General features: G+C 44.8%; 1 protein-coding gene across 1 annotated transcript in view; it reads right to left on the minus strand.

Moving 5' to 3' along the window:
* Positions 1 to 761: 761 nt before the first annotated feature.
* Positions 762 to 25,458, minus strand: part of edar (ectodysplasin A receptor) — a 40,797-nt gene continuing 16,100 nt past the window's right edge. The window contains exons 3-12 of the mRNA XM_072685294.1: positions 23,762 to 23,884; positions 20,474 to 20,655; positions 18,260 to 18,345; positions 12,581 to 12,664; positions 12,010 to 12,135; positions 11,477 to 11,551; positions 8,431 to 8,503; positions 5,584 to 5,773; positions 4,259 to 4,319; positions 762 to 1,148 (exon numbers count right to left, since the gene is read on the minus strand). Of these exons, the coding sequence (XP_072541395.1) occupies positions 805 to 1,148; positions 4,259 to 4,319; positions 5,584 to 5,773; positions 8,431 to 8,503; positions 11,477 to 11,551; positions 12,010 to 12,135; positions 12,581 to 12,664; positions 18,260 to 18,345; positions 20,474 to 20,655; positions 23,762 to 23,884 (1,344 nt within the window). The 3' untranslated portion in view covers positions 762 to 804. The remainder of the gene's footprint in view (positions 1,149 to 4,258; positions 4,320 to 5,583; positions 5,774 to 8,430; positions 8,504 to 11,476; positions 11,552 to 12,009; positions 12,136 to 12,580; positions 12,665 to 18,259; positions 18,346 to 20,473; positions 20,656 to 23,761; positions 23,885 to 25,458) is intronic.

The raw sequence follows: 25,458 nt of genomic DNA on the forward strand, positions 1-25,458 counted from the left end.
CTGCCGATGCGACGTCACCAGGCAACCAACCAACACGCCTAGAGGGAAGTGCCATATACCCAACTCCGATGCACCGGCTAGCAGACGACAGTGACTGGCTGGCGACGAACTAGAGTGATGTGGGGGTATAGCACCATCTACCCACCCCAGAGAGAGAGAGCAAGGCCCGGCTGTCGATGGGTGCCGATGTTTCTGTGATGAGATGCTCGTTAGTTGAAGGTGTTCCTGGACCTGTTGTTTAGTTGGTTGAATTTTGTACAATGCCTGTGTCTCCTAATGAACCTACGTTAAAAAATTCTCCTCTAAAAACTCAAAATTAACACACGTGAAGTGACTCGTGACTCACATTTCTCACATCAGCAAACATCAGAACATCGCTTTCCAAAGTCTCAGAAGTGGAGCCATGCGAATCTGCTCAACCTAGATGTTGTCAGAAACCATGGAGAGCCACAAAGCTTCAGATCAAGAAAATCTTGATGCCTCTTCTCAGGGAAATGTCCTTAATACTGGCGTCCAGCGCTAACTCTACAACCATTGGAGACCTGTCCTGTTCAGACGTGCCAAAGCAAAGTTCTGAGGGAAGCCCTGAAAATACCAGCACCAGTTTGTGTCGAATCTGAAGAGAACTTCCGTCGGTTCCGTCCTAGACTGCAAAGTCTCAAGCCGTCTGTCCTGTCAGCGTAATGGAGCGAATTAAAAACAGTCCCACAGCGCAGGGACGCCTCCGCCGTCTCGGTCGGCGTCTTCACCCCTGCAGGGTGGGTTTTCTTCATGTGATTCGGAGCAAGGAAAGTGTCCGGGTTCTTACACGCTTGCGCAGCGGGAAGAAAGGGTCAGGTGTTGCCTGGGAGGGGGCGCTCCGCTCTCAGGTTCCCCGAGGATGTCGAAGCAGAGAGCCTCCACCACGTCCAGCCTCTCGATCTGGACAAGCCGGGTCAGCAGGTCCGGGATGCTGTAGCCGGCGGTGCTGACCCGGTCGAAGAGCTGCATCCCGTCAGTCATGCCCCCGATCTCGTCCCTCCGAAGGCCGAAACTCTCGGCCAGGTGCCTCCACGTCTTCACCACGGCCCGGTCCGTGCTGTAGGTGGAGCTGAGCATGCGACTGGTGCGCTCCAGGCAGTCGAAGGGGAGCTCTATGGGGCTTAGGCCTGCAGGAGACAAGAGACAAGGGGACACATAGACATGAGGATAAAGCGAGAACGAGGTGCCGTACAGAAAACCATGTCCAGGCATCGATCTCTGACCCCAGATTCAGTCAGTCAGCCATGACATGTTTGGCATCCGGGTAAAACTGGTTCCACCCACTGGAAATCTGAGTGTGATTTGGTTGATTCCTCAGTCAGTTCATACTCCAGGAATTGAACCTTTTGAGCCTTAGCTTTATAATTCTGTTATAAATCCTGCTGTTCAGTGCAGTAACTACTAGGAATTATTTGATCATAGCTTAGCATATTTAGTCCCACAGGGTTCTATTTTAGGGCTTATGATTTTACATAAAGTAAATGCAGTTTTGAGGGTGAAGAACTGAAGTTACAGGGTTTAAGGAGTTACAGCTGTTTTGTTGCCAACCAGAGTGTTTGAGCTGCAATACTTTCAGAATTTCAATGAAAGCTTGATTTTAGTGACTAAAATTGAACTAAAATGGCAGAAATGTAATTTTTCAATTCCCAGAAATCATTAGCCCTTGAAACTGAGAGCAGACCCAACAAGGTTTTCAGTCCATCTGCAAGCAGGAGAAAAATATTTTCAAAGCTGAGAGTGATGAATGCTGTTTGACACCACATCATTTGTATAATTGCTCGAATTGAATGAAAGACGTTCTTTTAAAAAGGCTTTTTGAAGCGTTCCAGGCCGGAGAGGCTCGAATCCACTGTTTTGCAACAGAGAATGTTTCAGCTGGTGCGTAAAGCAAAGCAAAACAGACCAAACGGGCCTACAATTGAGTTTACATAGAAATTGTTTTCTAACAGCTTGGCACACGGTTCTGTGAATATTTGCGGGACAAGCTTTGGTGGTCTCCAGCGACTGAGTGGCCTGAGAACGCCTGAGAACATCCAGATATTTTTCTTAAAGCCTTTTGGGTTGGCTGTTGGACGTGGACACGTTTAGTTGCCTCGGTCCAGGTTAGTTCACGGGTCTAGTCCGAGCCCATTCCTGACTTGACGGCCATTTATTCCCCCGCAGCAGCCACCGGCGCTCGGGCTGTGCCCTTCAAATCAAGGTGGTCCGAATAACAATCAGGACGACATTAGAAATTTGTCTGACTTTGTCTGGAAAGTGTTATCCCAAGCTCTGGAAAGGTCAGTGTTAATTCTGAACAGTGCCACTCCAGGTGGCATTCATTTCGCTGTCAAAACATCAAGAAAACACACACGTACATCTCCATGGAAAAAAGCGGGGTTCCAAATGTCCTGCTTTTGTTTGCTCAGCCTTAATGTATTCAAGATACAAGATGCGTGACAGATGTCCTCGGAATAGCAAACGAACAACAAAAGCACTCACTCTCTCCAGATGCACGGAGGAAAACTCGCTCAGTGACCCGGCAAACCACACTTTTATAGTGTACTTTAAAAAAAACAACCAAAAAAAGTAAAATACAGGACTCCAAAAAGTGTTCTCTGAAAAAGCCACAGCCAGTATTACTGTCTAACACAGACCTATATGATTAAAAACGACCGTTTAAAACGATCTGTATCTGTATCTTAGCAGTGTGAGACTGTCTACCTGTAATTAACTCTATATAACATTAGAATAAACCCAAATAAACATAGTCAGTGGTCAGTGAGAGTGTCTACCTGTAATTAACTCTATATAACATTAGAATAAACCCAAATAAACATAAAGTCAGTGGTCAGTGAGAGTGTCTACCTGTAATTAACTCTATATAACATTAGAATAAACCCAAATAAACATAAAGTCAGTGGTCAGTGAGAGTGTCTACCTGTAATTAACTCTATATAACATTAGAATAAACCCAAATAAACATAAAGTCAGTGGTAAGTGAGAGTGTTTACCTTTAATTAACTCTATATAACATTAAAATAAACCCAAATAAACATAAAGTCAGTGGTCAGTGAGAGTGTCTACCTGATCTACAGCTCAGCTGATCTACTTTAACCAAAGACTGATTAAATAAACTAGATGTTGGGTGGGAACTGGGGATACTGGCCTTCCTCCAGTAGAGCTCTGGGAGTGGTTAAACTAACACACTCGCCTCCCACAATGCATTGTTTATTTGTATTTATTCTAAAACAAACAAAAACGCTTTGGACAAACACACTCATGGCCCAGATACACCGCTTTACAGATGGACTGCGACTTCTGTAATGTGGTCCATGTTCTGGGAAAACCTTCTAACTCTGTCCTGTACACCTTCACCCCAAACATCAGCTGCTCTTTATGTCCTGTGTACATTTCATTATGCCCGAACCAATGAAACCATCCACAGTTGCCTTGTTACAATTTGTGTAAAAACGCTCGGTTCTAGATAACCTCCCCCAGTCAGAGCTGTTCTACAGTGGAGGTTCTAGATAAGCTCCCCAAGTCAGAGCTGTGGTTCTACAGTGGAGGTGAGGGGAAGCAGACGTCTGAAGCTCTAATAAAAGCTCCTCACAGAAAGTTCTTCACCTAATGGTGATGAAGACGCTGCCTGATGCCTGAGACACTGTTCTACCAGAGTTCTGAGAAGAGTTCGGCTCTAGAACCTGCTTTTAGAACCAGATCATTAAAATGGTGGAGGGATACATGCTGCAGGGTGTAGTGCAGCTACAGAAAGTAGTCCCTAAAGAGAACTGCATTAGTTCAGATTCTCTATTCACTATTTTACCTTCATCATCATCATCGTCATCATCATCATCATCATTCCATATAAAACTCAGAAGACTCGTGTAGCTGCACTGGTGGGTTTAGATAGGAGATAAATTATGGGCTGTATCTGTGTTGTTGTAGTCATGGCGACCGTCTCCTGCTTCCATTCAGATCAGAGTGGGTCAGTTTGTCTCTGAACTACGCAGGAACGTTTAATGTGAATGCCCTGTCACTCCTGTAAAGGTAGCGTTTCTGAGACAGGACCTTCTCTTGTCTTTGCAGGTCACCCCCAGGCCTTAAAGCTGCAGAGGCTTCAGACATCCTCAGGGGCTCTTTTTAAAAGGTGTGATGCAACACACAGAATCTCATTAGCAGGTATCATCGTCCTGATGGCTTTAACAATGTCTACGTTGTCTGCAGGATTTCAGCGTGTTATAAAGGAGAGACTCACCCTCTGCAACACTGCAAGCTTTTGTGTACAAGTCCAGGATTTTTTTCCTCCGACTGTGAATCTGCAACGACAGGGAAAAGACAAGGAGCCCGGGTGAGTCACACTGAGTGTGTGAGTGTGTGTGGAAACCTGAACCAACATCACATATTAGGCTCTGAGAACGGAGCAGTGGTTCCACAGTTGGCTGAGCGGAGTGGTCTTTTGATGTCGCTGCTGTGTTGTGTTCATGTTAAGTGACGTGCGGGTCAAGCTGAGTTTATTTCGGTTTATATATCAAACGCCTGCAAAAAAACACCAAGCTAAACACCAGCTTTTCAGGAACGTCCTGATCCGATCTGAACCACCAACATCAGAGCCGACAGAGGACTCGTTTACTGGGCCGATGTTATGATTCAGTAACTAAAAAAAAATCAATATTGCAGCATTTCCAAAATCTCTAATAATTTTAATACAGTTAATTATGATTTTTATAATATATATATATATATATATATATAAAATATAAATAAAAAAGCAAAAAATCTGTAACAAGTTAAAGCTAAGCTGTCAAAAGTTTGTGGACACCCCTACTAAAGAACGCATTCCGCTTCTTTAAGTTGAACCCATTGCTGACACAGATGTGCAAATGCACACACACAGCTGGTCTAGTCCCTGTAGAGAAGAAGTACTGCCAATAGAATAGGACTCTCTGGAGCAGATCAGCATCATGACCCTATTGGCTCCATGCTGCCTAATGCCAGGCGTGGGCTAGAGGGGTATAAAGCCCCCCAGCATTGGGATGTGTTTGGGGAACTCTGCTGGCCTCCGACCCTCGGTTCCCTAGCTCTGATGGCTCTGGCTGGTTAAATGGTTTCTTACATGCATTAATATAATATTAATGTTATTTTTTAGAATCCATTAAAATGACTTTCCACTTGTTACAAGTTTTTTGGTTCTATTTTTTTTGTTTTCTGAATCTTCTGTCTGAACTGAAGTGTGCACAGTGTGGCTGCAACACAAAGCTACACCCTTAATATAATTAACAGTTATCAGTTTCATCGGCCCTAGAATTGAACCTCGTGGGACTCCTTAAGGTTGCCGCATTTGATTAATGACTCAAGATGTTCGAAGGAGGTTCTTTATGGGTTCTTTAGGCCCATATAGAATGATCTCGACTGAATGAAGCAGATAGTTCTTCTTGTAGGCCTATTCCAACACGTGTCAGTAATCAGAAAGGCTGCAATTATAAAATCTGATGTAATTTCACTATATATATTATATCTGACCCGATTAGCCAATGGAATGACATGACCGTGTGTGTTGCGTAGTGTTAGCCAGACCCTCACCCCCATGGCTTTGCTGCTGCAGTTGTTGTTGTTGTTGATGGTGCTGATGGAGCAGGCCTTGTCTCGGGTGAGGTGGACGAGCGACAACAGGCAGAGGTCAGTGGCGCCCTGCTTCTCTTGTGCCGCCTCTTCGTCGCTGTCGATGCTGCGGCTCAGAAGCTGCTCGTTCTCTGATGACGCGTCGTTTTCACTGGACGAAAAAAAACAGGACATTAAAGTTAATGGGGTCAGTTGGTAATGTGTTAGCATCCCCACAACTAGAGCTAATCATCGCCTCGGAGACTGCTATACAGACATTTAACACCAAATCAATCATATCATCCTCTTTTACATGCTGCATTTAGCAGACTAGAGGTGTCTCAGACCATCTTCACTGAGCTTCCAGAATTTCCCCCTGGACTCCCAGTCTGTCCGGTAAGTGGACGCTCCAGCAGTAAAAGTGCAGCTCATGTAAGTTCCTCTACAGCTCAGCTCCTCCATGTACTGAACAGAAAGGACGCCATGCAGGTCCTGCTGCAGACGAGCGCTCTCTTCCAGACAAGACTGTCTGTCTGTCAATCACTGCATTCCTAAATGTAGCCCCGCCTTCTTACGATAGAGCAGAGTAAGGGTTAAAACTGATTTCTGGGGGAAATAGAAAATGGGCCGATATCAGTACAGGGAGACTAACTGCTGGAGTCTGGACACACTGGAGCTGGAGAGACCGTTTAGAGGAGGACCATGAGAAGGAAACTGGGCGGAGCTACAGGTTATACTGCAACCAGCCAGCAGAGGCGCTAGACCTGTGGTTGCTGCACTTATGAGAGATGATGTTACGCTACCTCAAAAACAAGCTTCCTCAAAAAAATCCCTTAAAAAAAGCCAGTGATTAGCCTTCAGGGCAGTGACTAGCGTCTTGTTTTTAGCTTGGAGCTAGGCTAATCTCTAAATTGAAGAGTCACAGCCCTCGCCTTCCTTCCAGGCTAAAAGCACCTTGTTGACAAAGGCAGCTCAGAGATGCTAACAGAACACCATTGTTTCACAGACACCCAATACCTGAGTTGGGTTGGCAACCGCTAGCCTGCATTAGCACATCCTTTGGCATGTGCCGCTAGGCCGCACTATGCGCCCTCACAGTCTGAGGAGGAGGAGGAGGAGGAGGAGGAGGAGGAGGAGGTCTCTTGGTTGTAAACACGGTCTTTCAGTAAGGCAGATTCACACTGGTGGTGCTGAGTGTAGCGCAGGCTAACAGAGCTGAGTGAGAACAGAGAGAAGCTGCAGCGTTTTTACAGCCTTTCAGTCAGACGTCAGGACTGAGACTCTGCAGTACGGCTGGACGTGGATCACCTTCATGATTTTGTTATTTTGTTTTATTTGCTGTTTCTTTTAAAAATACTCTTTTGCTTTTAATTTATTATTGTTTTAAATGTACTAATTTTATTTATTGATTTTGATTCACTGTTTTTAATTTATGTACATTTTTTATTTACTTTCTTTACTGTTTGTTTTTTATTCACTGATTCTCATTTGCTGTTTGTAATTTACTGTTTTTTATTTAATGTTTGTTTTGTATTTACTGTTTTAAATTTACCTTTTTAATTTACTGTTTTTTATTTACTTTTTTACTGTTTTATTTACTATTTCTCATTTGCTGTTTTTTATTTACTTTGTTTTTATTTACTGTTTTTTTGTCTCTAATTTTACCTTTTTAGGTTTTTTTTAAGTTAATGTTTTGTATGTTTTGTTTTTAAATTGACTTTCACTTCTTAATTTACTGTTTTTATGTACTTTTTTTAATTTACTGTTTTTTTTTTTTCTTTCTATACTGTTTGTTTGTTTGTCTCTCTCTCTCTCTCTCTCTCTCTCTCTCTCTGTCGTCTTCTTCTCGTTCAGAGCTGTTTTCACCTGGTGGTGGTTTTGGCAGCGGTGTCTCATAATTACTGCAGTCGATTATGTTTGTGCAAAATGAGCATCTCTGCAGAGCCTGCAGCCACGGGGCCTCACTTCAGCACCCACCCCCCACCCCATGTTAGCCACATAATGTTTCCAGTCAAAGCGAAGGTGGGAGGTGGGGGAGTTTTGTTGGTGTGATCAAGTGAGCTTGTTTTTTCCATGTCATGCCCGTGCGAGGGGCACGGCCGAACTCGCGCTCACCACAACTCCCACACTTAGCAGAGCGTTCCCATCCTGCTAAAACAGCTAGCAGCTACACTTCACTGCTGGAACTTGTCCTGCGGTGACTTAATTACCGGTAGAATCTCCAGCAGAAAATCTGATAAAGCTAAAAAAACAGCCTCTTTGAGGCCTCACAGACTGCACTGGCTTTCTTCTTCCTGTCGTATTTAAAACGTTCTAGACGCTCTGCGAGAAACCCGGCAGCTCATAATCACTTTTGCTGAGGTGGACATAAAGATTGACTGTTTGGATCTCCAGTGTTGGTCACCAGCACTGATCTTGGAGATCTTCTTTCCTGCTGATGTTGCTGATCTGCTCCGGAGAGTCCTATTCTATTGGCAGTCCTTCTCTACAGGGACTAGACAAGCTGTGTGTGTGTGTGTGTGTGTGTGTGTGTGTGTGTGTGTGTGTGTGTGCATTTGCACATCTGTGTCAACAATGGGTGCAACTTTTGGGCGTCCACAAACTTTTGCTGTTGTCTATGTAAATGAGCTCTGTTGCAGTGGGCGGAGTTGCAGTGTGCCTCATTCCAGAAGCAGTCCGGGCGAAAACACTCCCTTATATATCTTCATCTACTCTTCTGCACGTCTAAATCCAGCTCTGAGAATCCGGCCGGGCTCTGGCCTTGTGCTTTAATTAGGCTGAGGAGATTTATCCCTCAGTGTTGATCACACAGGGGGTGTGTGGGCTCACCTTTTCACTGCTTTTGGAGGAGGGGGCTTGAGCTTGTCGAACTCGTCTTTCTCAGCGAATATCACCACATTCTCTGAAAATGGCAATCAAGAGTGTGATTAACGAGCATTTCATCAGCGAAGTGTGCCAAACAACCCAGAACCCAGTTTTCTTGAATACTCACAGAAATGAATCACCAGTATTGATTAGCATTACATACAGTATAATCCAGTATACAGTAGAATAGTCATGGTTCTCAATCACTGTGTTCATCATTAGAACATCCTCCACGCTGTGCTGGCTGGACTGGGGGGGTGTCCAGGAGAACCCTGGAGGAACCGAGCTCTGTTCTTCAGACTAGCTCACCGACAAGATCTCACTACTTTCTTTTTTCAGAATGAGAAGCTCTTGTTTCTCCTTTTTACTGGATTTATGTTCAGCTGCTTTATCTGTTCTGATGAGATCTGGAGCTTCTGCAGTAGAACTCTTTCACTGCTGAGGGGGGGGGGGGGGGTAGAGTGATGGGATTGGGGCCCAAAACCTCTGATATATAATATATAATATGTGTGTGTGTGTGTGTGTGTGTATGTATGTATCGTTGCTGTCCAATGAAAAACATGTATCTCCAAAATGGTGACTTTACAGGAGAAAGCAAAAATGCTCTTAACTCTTAATGGAAGGTGATGTATTAAAGAGTTATTAGTAGTTTAGAGCATTTCTAGTGATCCATTCATCCTGAATTAATTACACAGTGTACAGAGGCAGCTACAGGGTTCAAACCATGGGGGAAACTGGACACACATTTTTCATTGGACAGCACCAATATATACATACATACATATAATATAATACACACACACACACGTGTATATATATATATATATAACGCATATACAGTATATGCAATATGTACAAATGCACTTAAGCACATGAGCAGTGCCTATGTTATATACATATATATCTGCAGTATCAGTGCGTATAGTCAGCCGCTGCCTTATTTTGTTGCAATAATGAAGCACAATGAGGGTTAAAGTAGTTAGACGCTTTGGAAGGTTCTGTTGTGAAGTTCTGTGTGAAACAAATAACAAGAGGAAAAGAGTAAAGAGTAATCCTCCTGAGGATCAGAGCGAGCAGCGAGCCAGCAGGCACTTCACCTACAGCGGAGGAAACCAGGCTGTTAATCACTGAGTTGGCACAGCCTCGCACAATGATGCCATTCATGCTCCCAGCTACACTTGTGCCGTCTGTCAGTGAGCCTGACTGTTAAATGAAACGCAAGCCGTGATTTCTCCAGTTCCACCTACGCCATCACTGCAGTCATTTAACAGGTTCGCTTAGTGACCCGCTTCAGTTCAGTGTGAACGGACCTGTTTAAAAAAACTCTGCTTCTGCTTTTCATGAAGCAAAAAACGTCATCATTTATTTTTACAAACCCAAGGAGAATTAAGAATGGGATATGCAAATGAGCTCTGTTCTGATTGGCTGCGTTTTCTTGTGTATAGCTTATTAAAAACTTTGTCCCCAGCTCCACCACACCAGCTAACAGATGCCTGTGCCGGCCAACATCGCTTAGAAGTGATGAGGGGGAGAAAGCCCATTCTACCCACCCGATGAGAGCACGACCAGTTGTGCGCCCCCTGACTCTGGCTGCTGATGGCAAAACAGCATGGCTCGGCTTTCGGATAGTGGTAGCATTAGATCGCTGAGCCACCATCCAGCCTGTGGCGGGGAAGCAACATTGTGAACACCGAGCCAGCTGAGCAACTCGAGCAGCTTACATAATCGAGCATTAATCATAATCAAGGTAAAATGTAAATTAATTGTGATGCTGATTTGAGGTCATATTGGCGAGCACTAGTGCTGTGCTTCATTGCACCTGGCTAAATAGCTATAAGTTGAATCGGCTCCAACTTTAAGGGCCTTTAAAGTGGTAAATTGTACATAGGCACACTTCAGACCGGCCTGTATTTACAGTAAGATGTAGAGAGGAAGATAAGACGCAGTCCACATTTTGACAGTTGTGGGCATGTGGACTTGACACTGTGCACAGCAGGTGTTGATCGACAGTTAAAATCCCCGTCGGCTGCACCTCATGTGTTTTCGCTTACAGCCCTTTTTGACTCTGACTGGCTTTTATGCACGTGTGTGGTGCCGAGCACAAAGCAATCTGTCTCTGCTTTTACCTCATAGCGGTTAGCTGTTCTTGAACCCCTTGCCTTAAACTGACAGCTAAAGTCTGTAATCACGGTGAGTATAATTGAAGAAGCCATTCTCCTGCATGCCATTTTGAGGCCCTCCTTTTACTCTGCCTCTGAAAAAGACCATTATACCTCAGCAGCGTCTGAGCGTGCATGGCTTAAAGAGGCGTTCAGAGAGAGGGGAAGCTAAGCACTCCAGTGGAGGTGTTCAATACTACGAAAGTAGGTGAGGTCCTGTGAGCTAGTTTGAAGAACGGAGCTTGGTTTCTAGATTTCTCCTGGACGCCCCCCAGTCCAGCCAGCACAGCATGACCAATAGAACCAATAGCTCTGGATTGAGCTGGGCAATATGATGATATTTTATCGTATTGTGATCATTTTTTTAATAACAGTAAGCTTTTCGAAGCTTTTCTAAGATACTTTTAGTGTTTAATAAACACTGATCAGCTGCAGGTTTCATTACTAACAGTGTAATTAGACTGGGTTAATTAGATGAAGAGCAGCAGATGTTGAGTATAAATCACTGATAGTCGTTTATAAGAATCTGATACTGATGTGTTGAGTCTGTGATTACATGTATCAAGAAAAACGTTAAATATCGTGATATAGTATTTTTACCATATCACCCAGCCCTAGCTCTGGAGCAGATGCGAGCCCATGACCCTAAGGTCAACTTTCCTAATGCTGAGCGTGGGCTAGAGGGGTACAAAACCTCCTAGTGTTGAGCTGTGGAGCATAGGAACTACCAGTGCTCCCAAGGCTAGCACAGTGATCAGCCTCGCTGAGTGACAGGGGGCGGGTGAGGGAGGGCTGTCCTACCCCATCAGTCCTACATGTCATTTCTACCTCTACATTTCTACTTCCCCTACCTTTGACTTCTTTCTTCTCCTCTTGCTTGTTGGTCGGAGCCTCCATGGTCTTCACGATCTGTCCAGAGCAGCAAGCTGGCATTGAAAAGACAGAGTCGGTTAGCATTCGCTAATGCAATCTCTCCCTCTCTCTTTCTAGCACTGCTGGTTTTACTTAATGCCTGTGGAAATGGGAATGATATTGGAATGCACGGCCGAATATCTGTAAACTTAGTCCAGGACTGCTTAAAATGTGGTTCCTGGTCCCCTGGGTGTGCATATGTGTGTGAGTGTGTGTGTGCGCGCTTACTCATACATTTCAAGAAGCTTCTCAAGTTGCAGGACCACCATCCAGCGCTCATATGCTATTACTTACTGCGGTATTACTGACACTGTGTTCTGGGACATGACTAACACAGTGGCCCGCAGTAGGGCTAACCTACGCTATATTAGCTCCAAGTGCACTAACATTACGTGACGCTAATCGCTCGCTACAGCGTGAAGGTACGGCGGGCTGATTAGCCGGGCTAGCTGGCACAAAACTCTGGACGCACCTTGCCCGCTCGGCTTGGCCTTGAGGATGTAGAACATTATGATCATCACGATGGCGATGGCCATGATGAAGATGGTTGACATGGCAATGATGAGGGCTGTTGCTAGGTGACCCTGGCCAGTCGGATCTGAAAGATGATCAAATGGAAGTTTGATGCACACGTTTATGGCATTATGGCAGCTTAGTTATGATGACATACATGGAAACCGTGGTGAGGAACAGCGAGATCATTCCTGGGAGAACACTTATGGCTAATTACTGTGGAATTGTTTACTTCAGCATGTTTAACAACTACTCAGATTTCAAAAAGTCTGATTTTGAGATGTTTTAAGAAATCAGTCCAGTATAAAAACGCTGGAGTACAGTGCTTGGTCCCCTAAGGTTGCCGTTTTGCATTGTAATTGTAAGGCGGACACTCAAAGTACCCCCTAAGTATGGCCAAATGTTTGTGGACACCCCTTCTAATAAATGCATTCATCTACTTTTCAGTGTTGCGCACATTCACACTAGTCCCTGTAGAGGAGTAGGGCCAATAGAATAGGACTCTCTTAAGCAGGTAAACATGAACGCACCTTTCTCGGCGTGAGGGAAAATGGTGGTGCTGGCGGAGGAGACTCCAGGAGCGCGTCCTGATGACACCGGCGTCGTCCGCATGCCTACAAAGAACATAAAAAAATTCTCATAAAATTTTTAATGAATTGGCAGTTGTCTGGTAGAGGATCGTAACCCAGTCCTACGAGCAAAGCAGTAAAAACATGGTAGCTCACAGAAAGCTCTGCTGATCGATTCTACACACTGATCACCACACCACCCTCACTCTACACTAGTAAACACACACACACACACACACACACTCCCCGTTAAAACACTCTCATCCAGTACAGCTCTATTACTGTCAATATGGGGCCTGTGGAAAGAAGCTACAGGCATGTCTGGTCTGATGATGAATGGAAATCAATAAAAAAAAAACTCCAGAATCAGCTGAAATAGACCTACATGTTTTTGGACGGTGACGATATGCTGGTATATGCTGGTTCATACTGGTTTATGCTGGCTTTTACAGGGGTCTGATCCACTAAATTTGGGGTAAGGGGTGCAGAGACGCAACCAGACGCAGTAAATCATTTCCCAACACCAAGCCTGATCTAGCCGACCACAGCGCTGTGGCTAAACCCTCAGCTGAGTCAACACATTACGATTCCAGACAACCTTGCGCTGCATTAAACTCTCTGTTAATAAACTGCCAGAGGAATCCGCTCATAACCTCCTCATTTTGTCATATTTTAACAGTTTTTAAATTAAAGCCCCCCCAACAAAGGTTTCATGTACCATTGTACCCCTTCAAACCACTTCCTGTGAGGGACTCTCCTCGTCCCCCTGCTGTAATAAACATTATTGCTGCTAGTGCCGTTTTAATTGCAGTGGTGGGCTCGACGAGATAGGTTCAGCTGCTGGAATGTTGTTTTGGGTTTTTACAGCTTCACTTTGTGGTAAACAGCTCTGGAGAAGCGGCTGGAGAAGTCAGGCTAATGCTAACTGCCCTTTCAGAAAGGCTAATGCTAACTCTGTTTTAAATGAATCTGACCTCTGAGGCATTTCTGTCTACTTAATGCTAAACGTTGTTCAGATGTTGGCAAGTAAGAATCATTGCTCACTTTTATTGGAAGAAGGAGTTCCTGGTGTAGCTGCACCACACCGGGAGCGCATGACCTTATGATGCTAACTGGCTATAATGATAACTCTATGCTGGGAAAGCCTAATGCTAGTTTCCTACTCATAACGGCTAATGCTAACTGGCCTTGAGAAAAAGGATAATGCTGACCGCCTTAGACAGACATTTCTTTCTGCTCTGTGTTTTTGCTGCTTGTTGGAAAGTAAGATCCCGAGCTTTATTGCTCACTTTAGTAAAGGGGTTACTGGTGTAGCCGCACCAGACTGTGACCTTATGAGGTCGTTCCTCTGCGGCGGCGAGGTTCAAAGCAGAATCAGTGATGCACATGCTGCTAACTGGAACCCGATAGCCGCTTTGGCCGAGCTTCAGGAAGCCTCTCGAAGGAAAAAAAAGAGCAAAAATGGGTTTTAAACGCCTCGGGCTGCTAATTATGACCGAATATTAATCTCATCTCGCGTCAGGTTTCCTCCTGAATGAGCCTCCGCCCTGTCAGCCAGGAGCCGTGCTGGCGTTCTGATTAGTGAGGCTTTCTGTGTCTAACAGGAACACATGCTACTCTTATTTATCCAGAACTCAGGGGTGCTGATCATCCAACAGCCTGACCTCACTTACACAGTCGTAGCGAAAGGCCTCAGTGAGGGGGAACGATGCTAATGAGGAGTTTACGTCTGGTTCCATCCGCAGTGTGAGAGGCCTGTGAGGCATATCAGACAGGGTGGACGGTGCGAGGAGACAGGAGACATTTTTTTGAGCGTTCACAGCAAGCAGAAGCAAGTTAATAATCTTTTCATGCCCTCCAAACTTTTAATTTTTATACGCAAACCGAGTGCAATTTGCAGATTACCTGGCAAGTGCTAGCATGCCTTCACCCCAAAACAAGCGGCTCCACGCTTTCCCTCCGCATAGTTTCGCATTAGACGCACCGGTTTGAGGCCTTTCATTAAAACCCACCTCCACCTGCCTCACGTCTCCCAGCCGTCCCGACTGAAGGAAAACAATTAGAGGCTCTGAAGACGTCTACACTGACTCCCGACACGACTCACTTCTTGGCTACGTCCGCGCGTGTAAACCCTGAGTAACGCATTTAAAGGGCCCATACTGTAAAAACACACCTTCCCTCGCTGTTCTGGAACTAGTGGATACTACATTAGCGGTCTCTTTAAACCCACCCCACATACGGAGGCCCAGCTGCAAAACCAGCCCATTAGGAGGTCGTTGTGTTTTTATAAACCCTGCACATTTACATATATCTGCATATTCAGCCTACAGCAGTTTAGCCCCGCCCGGAGTGTTTCAGCCTGCACTGCTTTCTGAAGAAGGCACAACGCAACACAGCCCAGCCAATCGGATCAGAGCTCATTTACATATATCAACAACCTGTTTAGTACAGGTCTATTTAAAGGGCCCATATTCTCGTACCCCTGTGGTTTTATGAGGTGTGTAATTTATTCTATGTGTGCATTTTCCAATCTCTCATTTTACTACCAATGCTGATTTATGTAAATAAGCTTGGTTCTGATTGGCTGGATTGTTTTATTTTGCTGTGTTCAAAACTTTAAAACTAAAACTAAGTTTGCATGCAGCAAAATAAAGGAATGCAACACCCCTTATAACCCTAATAGGGAATGGGCGGGGCTGTAGGCTGAAGATATGTGTAATTTGAGACGTTGTGACATCATAAAGAACGAGAATCTAAATTAGGAGTGTTTATATAATTACAAAATTAAATGTGTTTTAAAAAGCTATTTATATATATATATATATATATATATATATATATAATATGATCTTTGATGTGAGGTCTACATTTTACTGCCCTTGAAGTAATATTTATACGTGTTTATAGAACAGTTATAACAGTGTTATAAGAGTCACTTTAGTTTAAACCCCCCTTCCTCAATAAGGTTGATTATTTTATAAAATGTCTCATTATTTATATTGACGTTCATAAATACTGCTCTTTAAACCCGTTACTCAAAGCGTCCGAAAGCGCTCTGAGGCTCCTATGTAGGTGGCCTTCAGATCAGCATAAGCACTGGAATCTCTTTTCCGCAGAGCGCCTCACAGTCCCGGGCGGCCTGCCGCTCTCCTGCTATTACAGAATTATTAATATTGCATGTAATTTACATACGCAGCGAAAGCGTCTAAGTGAATTAGCGCTTGATCAGAGTTTGTGATCTCGTGCTGATATAATCTGCGACTTTAAAAACAATTCTTGAGGCAGTGCATCATGTTCATGGAGCCGCTACAAGGCGGAATGGCTGCCAAGCAGCTGTTTGTTGTTCTGTGCCATCTTTTATTAATCCATAGCGTCCAGAGGGTGGCTTCACCCAGCCGGGCGTCTCGCAGAACGCGGCTCCTTCTGGGGTTTCGCTTAGCGACGTGCGGCTGCTGCTCGGCGAACTCTCAGCGTCTGACTCGTTTACCGAACTGCTCTGATGTCCTACCTTCACTTAGAACCTGAAAAGGTCAAACTCCTCACAGTGAACACATTCTGATTCCACATGTGTTTCGAATTTGGGGCTTTCCTAAGAAAAATGTACGAACGATCTTAGGATAAACTCGAAGAGGTTCATTAGAAAGTTCTTAAATTCTCAAAAAAAAAAAAAAAATTTATAGCTTTTCTAAAGTCGTTTGTCGTTGTTTTCTTATTCAGACTATCTGTACGATTTTTAAAAATTGCATTATTATGCTGTATTTCACAGCTGGCTCGAGTAAACAATGTCCTGGTTAAACTTTGGCAGTTAATCCGTGCATTAAATGCGTGCCAATCCGTACCTATCGCAGTCCGCTATGTGTGTACGAAACATAGCGTAATGTACCTGCGTTCTCTCTTCACTGTAGCTTCCTGTAGCTGCTGCCCTCATCAGATTCAGACCCCGACTCTGGTCTACAAAGCCAAAACTGGACCAGCCAGCCCCTCCGTACTTGATGCCGATGGTCAAAAGCCGATCCGCACCGAGAGCCCTTCCAGCTTCAAGTACGGCTCGGCTCGACCCGCCATCCTTTAAGATCCACAGACGACGAGCGTCCAGACTTTTTACTGTACTGCACTGAAGTGGTGGAATGAACTTCCCCTGCGTGTCCGAACAGCAGAGTCCAACCCTTTTTATAACTGCCGTTGTCACAAAGCAGCTTTACAGAATCAGTAAGAGGAGATCAACAAATCATATAAGCCTAAGACCCCCCAGTGTGCAAACCAAAGACCACAGTGCAGAAAAACACCCCTCAGAGCTGGAGGAAGAAACCTCGGGAGGAACCAAGACTCACAGCAGGGAGCCATCGATCCTCCTCTGATCAGAACTATTTATAAGTTATTGATAAACGTCACCGAACCACCAGGACTGTTGTACTGCTCAGGGCTGCTGACATCATCATAATATAATCTAACTCTGAACTGAACTTCTATTCTATTTGTATTTTTGTGTTTCTCTAGCGATGCTGCAGGCCACTAGTACGACGATTAGCGGCTAGCGCCAGGCTCTGCTGTGTGTCACTGTGTGGTTTCTTCCACAGACTTAGCGCTTCAGGTATGCGCTCTTAATCAGCGAGCTGACGAGGTTAGCATCGATCTGCCAAACACCAAACCCCAGCCGAGGCAAGGCCAATAAATCTTTAAATATTCATCAGACTCCGCTGCGCTGACGGACTCCAGGTGGCCTCCGGGTCGCTACAGCCGCAGCTTTATTGATGACCTGCTATTTGTACCATTAAAAAGGGTCGTGGTCGAGGATTCGGGGTTTTGGAACCGTGTGTGTGTGTGTGTATGTGTGTGTGTGTGTGTGTGTGTGTGTGTGTGTGTGTGTGTGGGCCCTTTCGTATGCGAGAGAAGAGAGAAAAGGCATCGAGCTAGCCTAGCACGACTGGAAGCGTTTAGCGTAATTGAGTATTTACGTACTGGCCGGACAGATGGAGAGGTGAAGAAGAGGAGGAGGAGGAGGAGTGAAGAGGCTGGGGGGAACTCGGGCAGCTCGCCGTGGAGGATTAAGAGGATCAGGGAGGCAATTAATCCATTCAACTATTCAACTTTTTTATTCACCTCCTCGCCCGTTAGTACGAGCATATCGCATATACACTACCTGTCCAAATGTTTGTGGACACCCCTTCTAATGAACGCATTCAGCTACTTTAAGTTGCACCTATTGCTGACATCAATGTGCAAATGCACACACACAGCTTGTCTAGTCCCTGTAGAGAAGAAGTACTGCCAATAGAATAGGACTCTCTGGATCAACATCATGACCCTATTCGTGCTTTGCCTAATGCCAGGCTTGGGCTAGAGGGGTGTAAATGTGCAGAAAAGGTGTTTATTTACTGAATTTAACAAACTAAACGATGTATGTAATGTTACACTACTTTTTATTTATTTATTACATTAAATTCAGTAAATAAACAGTAAGGATGCTTTAGAGAGTGCAGAGCATGACGCTGTAGAGGATGGGACGGTGGTCGAGGCAGTCTGGCCTGGCTGGGTGTGATACTAGGTGTGATACTGGGAGTGTTACTGGGAGTGTTACTGGGAGTGTTACTGGGAGTGTTACTGGGTGTGATACTGGGTGTGATACTGATGAGCTCTTACACTCTTTGGTGTTGCGTGGAGCGTTCTGACAGGAATGACACACCATGCCGTAGATGTTCCGCGGCCGGGTCTCCAAGATGTAGTACCTGAGTGAAGAAAGCACAATGTCACATGACCAGTAGCATCACCAGGCTTCCAACCAATATAAATATCATAATAATACTACTAATAATAAGAATACTAATAAATATATGTAGATAGAAGTATCATGGTTGATCTCTGACCCCAGATTCATTTGATCAGCCATGTTCAGTCTCTATTGTGAGCTTCTTTAGTTTACAAAAGTAGATGCTAGGCTAACATTGCTAACAAACACTGGACTTGAACTGTCACCAATCTTGGTTTAGTTGCTGCTTGGTAAAAAATCTTTCTTCCTTTTTTTTTGTTCTTTGTGTTTAAATTTCCAAATTGTTCTTTTGTTTATTATTTGTAGTCTTTATTAATTATTTGTTGTAATTGCAGATTCTGATGTTCTGAAGTTTCTTGTTTTGCGGAAAGAAAATAACAGAAGAGTCAAACCAGTTCATATAGAATATAAATCATAAGTGAATGGAACTCCTTATGTAGTAACATATGAAATCGTGTAGAAAACTGCTGTAACTCCTCTCGGGTTCTGAGGGGGAGTGGACTAGAGGAGTGTGTGTGTGTGTGTGTGTGTGTGTGTGTGTGTGCCGCTCTATGAATTTTTATTCTGTCCTCAAACGCCAAATATAATCCAAATATAATAAAATCAGAACACAGATGCACTGAAAATATAATATAATCAGCCCGTCCAAATCATTCCTGCTGATCAAAGACGTTACACCGGACGACTGAAAGGAAATACACCCCCCGCTCCTCCCCGCCCCATGTCAGACAGAAATGAGGGCAGTCGGTGGGCGCTCCGCGGAGGCCGCGGCCTTGAACAGTCTGGGAGAGTATATTAAACACGCTCAATAATGTTCCCTTAAGAAGCTGCACTTTGTATATTTACATTAACAGCGATTGAAACCAGACTGTGCTCTTTAAGTGGGTACAGTGCCAGCGAGCCCTTCACATGCTGAGCCCATATACACTCTGTGTGTGTGTGTGTGTGTGTGAGAAAAGCACAACTCTGTAACAGTTTATCTCCCTCATTGTTTCCATGGCGCTCTTTGAAAGACACACGGCGGCTAAGATGGTCCTGATTGATGCTGTGACCAATTTTGGGATGGTTCTCCGTGGCAACGAGGACAGTGAACTTCAGGGTGGCTGAGAAAGAAGTCAGATACTGATTCAGCCCAGATGTGTAACGCGCAGGTGTGATTGTATCGGTACAGCTTCATTTAAAAAATGTCAAACACTGTTAATAAAAAAAACCTAAAAAAAAAAATCCCCCAAAAACTGCAGATCAGTATAAAAACAATAATAACAATATTATAAAAATGTTATTATTGATTATACTGATATTATGTTGGTATGATCACTGCCCCTTCTTGCAATGTGGGTAACAAATCTGACCAATCGTTAATATGCTGTTAATTTATCCTCAGCATTTTATTTATTTTTTTAAATTGATGTTTGATTCACATCACTGACTACCACATGTTTCCCACCCCAAGAAGTGACATCACTGAGTGCGGGTCACATGTTCTTTATTAGAACTGTTCAGGTTTTTTTTAAACAAACGTTTACAAGAAGACAGAAATAGAATATCTGTTTTACAATATGTAACTTCAGTAATTAATAAATATGTTATGTCATGTATAAAATAATTATAATTGTTAATAGAGTAAATGCAAAAAAATAAAATTAGACTAATTTCAAGTAAAATTCAAGCTGAATGTGAATCAGGAAGAGAAGACAGTCAATGTTTGGGCTGGAGGTCTTTTTTTATTATTAATTATTTCTCAAAACTGATTCAGTAAAGATTCTTGGAAAAAGAACAAAAGGAGCTGTGAAATGTACCCCCAATTTTAGAATAAAAAATAAAATAATATATATGTATTATTGATTTTTACAATTTTGTCATTTTGTTGTGCAATAATAATGTTAAATATATACGTAAATCTAATAAAATACTGTTTTAATAGGTGCTTCACCCAAAGTATATAACATCTAAAATAGAAGTTGTGTATTGTGTGTTGTGTATTTCCCTCCCATTTATGAGCAATGTTTTCCAGGGTTAAACTGGAGAGGGGAGAGGCGATGGGAGGCGGGTTTATTTCTACAGCAGTGTGTGTAGTGTCCACTCACCCGGGCAGGCATGGTCCACACTCGGCGTCGCTCTGCGGAGTGCCCGGGGTCATCACGGTGGCCCGGTACAGAGAGTCGCAGTCTTTATGCCGCCGGCAGATTTCGTACTTCCCTTTGGAAAACTTCCCCGCCGGACAGGGAACACAGGTGTAGTCCTCATCTTTGGTGCCGTAGCCGCAGTTCTGGAGACAAACACAAAACACACACGGCCCTGAGTGACACACCTCACACCTGCAATCACACAGGCACTCCCTACTGACAGCTGATCTGGTGCCAGTGTCTCCTGTCAAGAGTAGGATCTACATATCAGGCAGCGAAGAACAGTCAGTCCTCGAAGGTAATGAAGGTGATGAAGGTGCTTCATAGAACCAAACTGTGATGTTCTAGACAATGACTGGGTCAGAACATCTCCAGAACAACAGGCATCAGGTCTTGTGATCGGAGATCCTCCCGCTATGCAGTGGTCAGTACCTACCAAAAGTGCTCCCAAAGCTCATTGAGGCTCATGGAGGCTCCGCCCCCTCACAGCTTACAGGACTTAACGGATCTTCTGCTAATGTCAGCCTTGGTGCCAGATACCCCAGCAGGACACCTTCAGAGGTCTTGTCTTCAGAGTCCATCATGCCTCAACAGGTCAGAGCTGTTTTAGTGGAACGAGGGTGGTTTTAATGTTAAGGCTAATTAACATCAGGTGAGAAGTGATCCACCCTTCCTACAAACCCAAACCTGGGATGGGCCTAAAGTGCACAGAAATTGCTGCGACTCCTCACAGGGTTAATTAAAGAACACACATCTGACTCGAGGATGACCCTTCGCTGACTGACTTCCCAGGTAGTGCGGCTGTTTTCATCGCCACCAGCAGCTGCACTCATCTCGTCCAAACAAGTGATGCTGCAATTAACCTAATAGCTCCAATTATCAGCCTTTGTAGTGTTCCCTCCAGTAACAGGCTGAATCAATCTCCTCTCCGCCACAACCTCCAACCCTAAACAAGCATCAGCAACCTGACGGGTGGGGAGCGGCTGGCACGGAGCATCTGGACCTGTTTAACAATCAGCTCCTCGTTTGAGCCCTGCCGAGTCAGTACCGTCCCGTTTGTGGAGGCCCGAGAGATACCCCACCGCCCTCCTCACTCGTGTACAGTGCTGGAAACATGAGGAGAACAGAAGAACGACGGGCTTTCAAGCCTTTATTAAAACAAGATCGTCCTCATCGTCGAGCCCCAACGTACCACACTTTATTGGATTGTGCAGGAATGCGATGTTTCAGGGATTTCTGGGCCTTTACTTTTCATCAGACTCCATCTGCCAATGCAGTTTGGCCTTTTCTCATTAAAAAAAGCATTAAGCTAGAACCTCAGCTCGGGTCCATCAAGAACATTTGGCGTTGGTTATGTAGGGCCATTCTGAAGTCGCCCGCAGTCACCAAACCATTTACAAATCAGACCAGTACGGTACAGTAGACGGCACAGCTGGGGTTGAATTTCACTCTCTCACTGACCACTGCCTTTCTGTTTATTTGGGTTTATTCTAATGTTATATAGAGTTAATTACAGGTAGACGCTCTCACTGACCACTGACTTTGTTTATTTGGGTTTATCCTAACATTATATAGAGTTAATTACAGGTAGACACTCTCACTGACCACTGGTTTTATGTTTATTAGGGTTTATTCTAATGTTATATAAAGTTCATTACAGGTAGAGACACTCACTGACCACTGATTTTATGTTTAAACTACCAGTATTTAAGTTTTTAAGTCCAGGACTGGAAGCTGAAATGTAGGTCTGGAGTTGAAGAAAGGTTGTGCCGCTGGACTGATTATTGATCATCAAAATTTGTAGGTCCCCAAAAAACGGTCAGAAGAACATCAAGAATATCAGCCTCCCACCCTCACTAAAGGGTCTATTGGAAGAAGAAGAAGAAGAAGCCCTGGATTGAATGAAGAAAGTTTATGGATCTCACTTTTAAATAAAGCCTAAACGTATGAATCCACCTAAGTAACGAACCTAAGCTGAACACAGTTATGGACCTTGTGACTTTATGGGTTCTTCAGAATAAGAAGCAACTCAACAAAGTTCTTCAAAGAACGTGCCGAACCTTCAAAGAAGAACGATTCTGGATGAAGAAGACTGTGGATCTCCAACCTGCTTTTACTGCTTGGTGACCTCAGCAGAGTCCTGAATGTCCTGAACTAGACTGGTGGTGTACCTGTCATCTCCGTCCCGCCAGCGGAAACCAATTTCACGCACCACTCATCTCTCAGACCTCGTCTGATCTGCGGTAGGAAACTTTCAGGAAGCCAGTGAGGGGGTACAGGACCACCGTTTGATCGTCTCTGACAGCGACACGGTGGGGACGGGGTCTCGCTTAAAAATGAAAGAAGCCACGAAGATCACAAGTCGCACCAATTACAGGTGGAGAGCGCCGTTAATTAAAGAAGAACCAGAAAGAGAGAGAGATGAAAGAGAGGGCGAGGGAGGGAGGGCCAGCCCGTACTCGCTTAAGATGCTTTTCAAAGTCAGAGTAAACAGTTGGAAAGGTGGCGTTCTGCACAATTAGCACTAGCTGTGATCAATCACGTGGGCTGATTTGTGTTTGCAGAGGGAGCCTCAGGTAGAGCCTCAGGTAGAGGAATCGAACCGGTGCGTTAGATATGTACTCATCAGCCATAACATTAAAACCACTAAAGAAAAGAATAGAACACTGCTGATCTGGGTCCAGTGTCTCCTGTCTGTCGAGGGGTGGATCTACATATCAGTCAGTGAGTGAACAGTCAGTTCTTGAAGATGATGAAGGTGATGAAGCAGGAAAAATGGACAAGTGTAAGAATCTGAGACACTTTGACAGGAACCAGACTGTGATGTTCTGGACAATCAATGGATCAGAACATCTCCGGAACATCAGCAAGCAGGTCTTGTGGGGGGTTCGGTGAACCGGCGACAGGGTCATGGGCACCCAATGCTCAGATAGACTACCGTCTGGAATTCTAGAACTACACTGTGCTCCTACAGGGTCAGAGGGGCTATACCCCTCTATCCTGGCATTGGGAAGGCTGGTGGTCGACTTTTAGGGTCATGTGGTCACAGCTGCTCCAGAGCGTCCCGTTCTGATGGTCACTGCTTCTCTGAACGGGCATGCCACATTCACTCATTAGAAGGGATGTCCAAATATTTTTGCCCATTTAGTGTATGTAAACCACATGTGGAACCACATCCTAACATAAAACTATGTGTGTGTGTGTGTGTGTGTGTGTGTGTGTGAGAGAGAGAGAGTGAATGTGTGTTACCATGTATGGTTCCTGTCCGGGTTGGCACTGTGGGCACGGTTGGCAGCTGCTGCTGGTGTGATTATAGAACTCATTCTCCCCACAGCTGGAATACTCCGCCCTCAGCAGAGACACACTGGACACCTGCAAACACACACACACACACACACACACACACACACACACACACAGTGAAACAATGGAACCTAAAACCTCCCTAAATCCCTTAAAATTAAACAGGCTGTTTCTATTACTGTGCCTCTTGTACATATAAAAATGTGCCTTTAAAGATATGCAAATAAGCTCTGCTCTGATTGGCTACCTCCTATTAAGCCTCATTTATCAAAACAGCTCTGGCTGAAAACTTCAGGAATGAGAAAATGGGCGGGGCTAGACTTCTACACTATGTCCAAAAGTTTGTAGACAGCTGCTTTAGAAACCAAGGTAATACAGTGGCGTGTGTTTTCCCTTTGCTGCAGTAACAGCCTCTAGTCATCTGCAAAGGCCTTACACTACATTTTGGAACATTGCTGTGAGGATATGATGGCATTCGACTTCAGACTCAGGCGTGGCTGCTCCGGAGCGTCCTGTTATATCAGCAGTGCTTTTCTATGCTGATTAAACAAGCTGTGGTCAGTGAGCTGGGTCAGTGAGCCTGGTTCACTTGTCCAGGGAAGGAAATGGCCAGTTTGGAAAGTTTAACACATGTGCTTCTGATATGCTGGTACATGAGAGTGTCTCTGCAATGTGTTGCTGGTCAGCAGGAAGTGATTGACCACAGCTGGTTTTGCTGAATGTCCACAAATGACCAGTGGAGGGACACTGGCAAAAACAGGGTCAAAAAGCATGGGCCGCACAGCCCGGGGCGCACACACACACACGTAATGAACCCAGCACGCCGTACTCCGCCACCACACACCCAGAGCCGAAGCAATAGACCACAGGACTGTCACTCACAGCCAATCAATCAGCCTCTAGCCCCGCCCACTGCTTTAATTACATTCCAGTTTAATTACAACCTAAATTCCACTTGAAATGTCAATTTGTGGGATGTAACCTTCACCAGTGTGTGTGTGTGTGTGTGTGTGTTTGTTTGCACAGCGAATGGAAGACGGAGCCAAATCCACAAATAAACTCAATTTGTCTGGACTCACGCTCGGTTTGTTCATCCAATAAACATCGGCTCTTTTCACAGAAAGCGAGAGCACGAACGCGCAAGAGCGGCGAGATCAAAGAGCTGTGAGCGAAAGCGGGGGAAACAAATCAACAACAACAACAACCAGAGCGGGAGGAGCGCAGGAGGAACATTTGGGGGACACCTTGTTCTCCATCTAATCGTTTGAAAAGGTTCCTGCAGTGGTTCTGGTGGTGCTGGCGTTCTGTCCACTGAGTGCTGACTGGCTGGCATTCTGGTGTTCTGGTGTTCTGGCTCCTGGGTCCTTTTTATCTGGTGTTCTGGCTCCTCTGTGCTGATTGGCTGGCATTCTGGTGTTCTGGCTCCTCTGTGCTGATTGGCTGGTTTGCTGGTGTTCTGGCTCCTCTGTGCTGATTGGCTGGTTTGCTGGTGTTCTGGCTCCTCTGTGCTGATTGGCTGGCGTTCTGGCTACTGGGTGCTGACTGACTGGCGTTCTGGTGTTCTGGCTACTGAGTGCTGACTAGCTGGCATTATAGCTACTGGGTGCTGACTGGCTGGCGTTCTGGCAGGTGATGGGTGCTGA

Source organism: Salminus brasiliensis, chromosome 8, assembly GCF_030463535.1.
Source record: "Salminus brasiliensis chromosome 8, fSalBra1.hap2, whole genome shotgun sequence".
Classification (NCBI taxonomy): domain Eukaryota; kingdom Metazoa; phylum Chordata; class Actinopteri; order Characiformes; family Bryconidae; genus Salminus; species Salminus brasiliensis.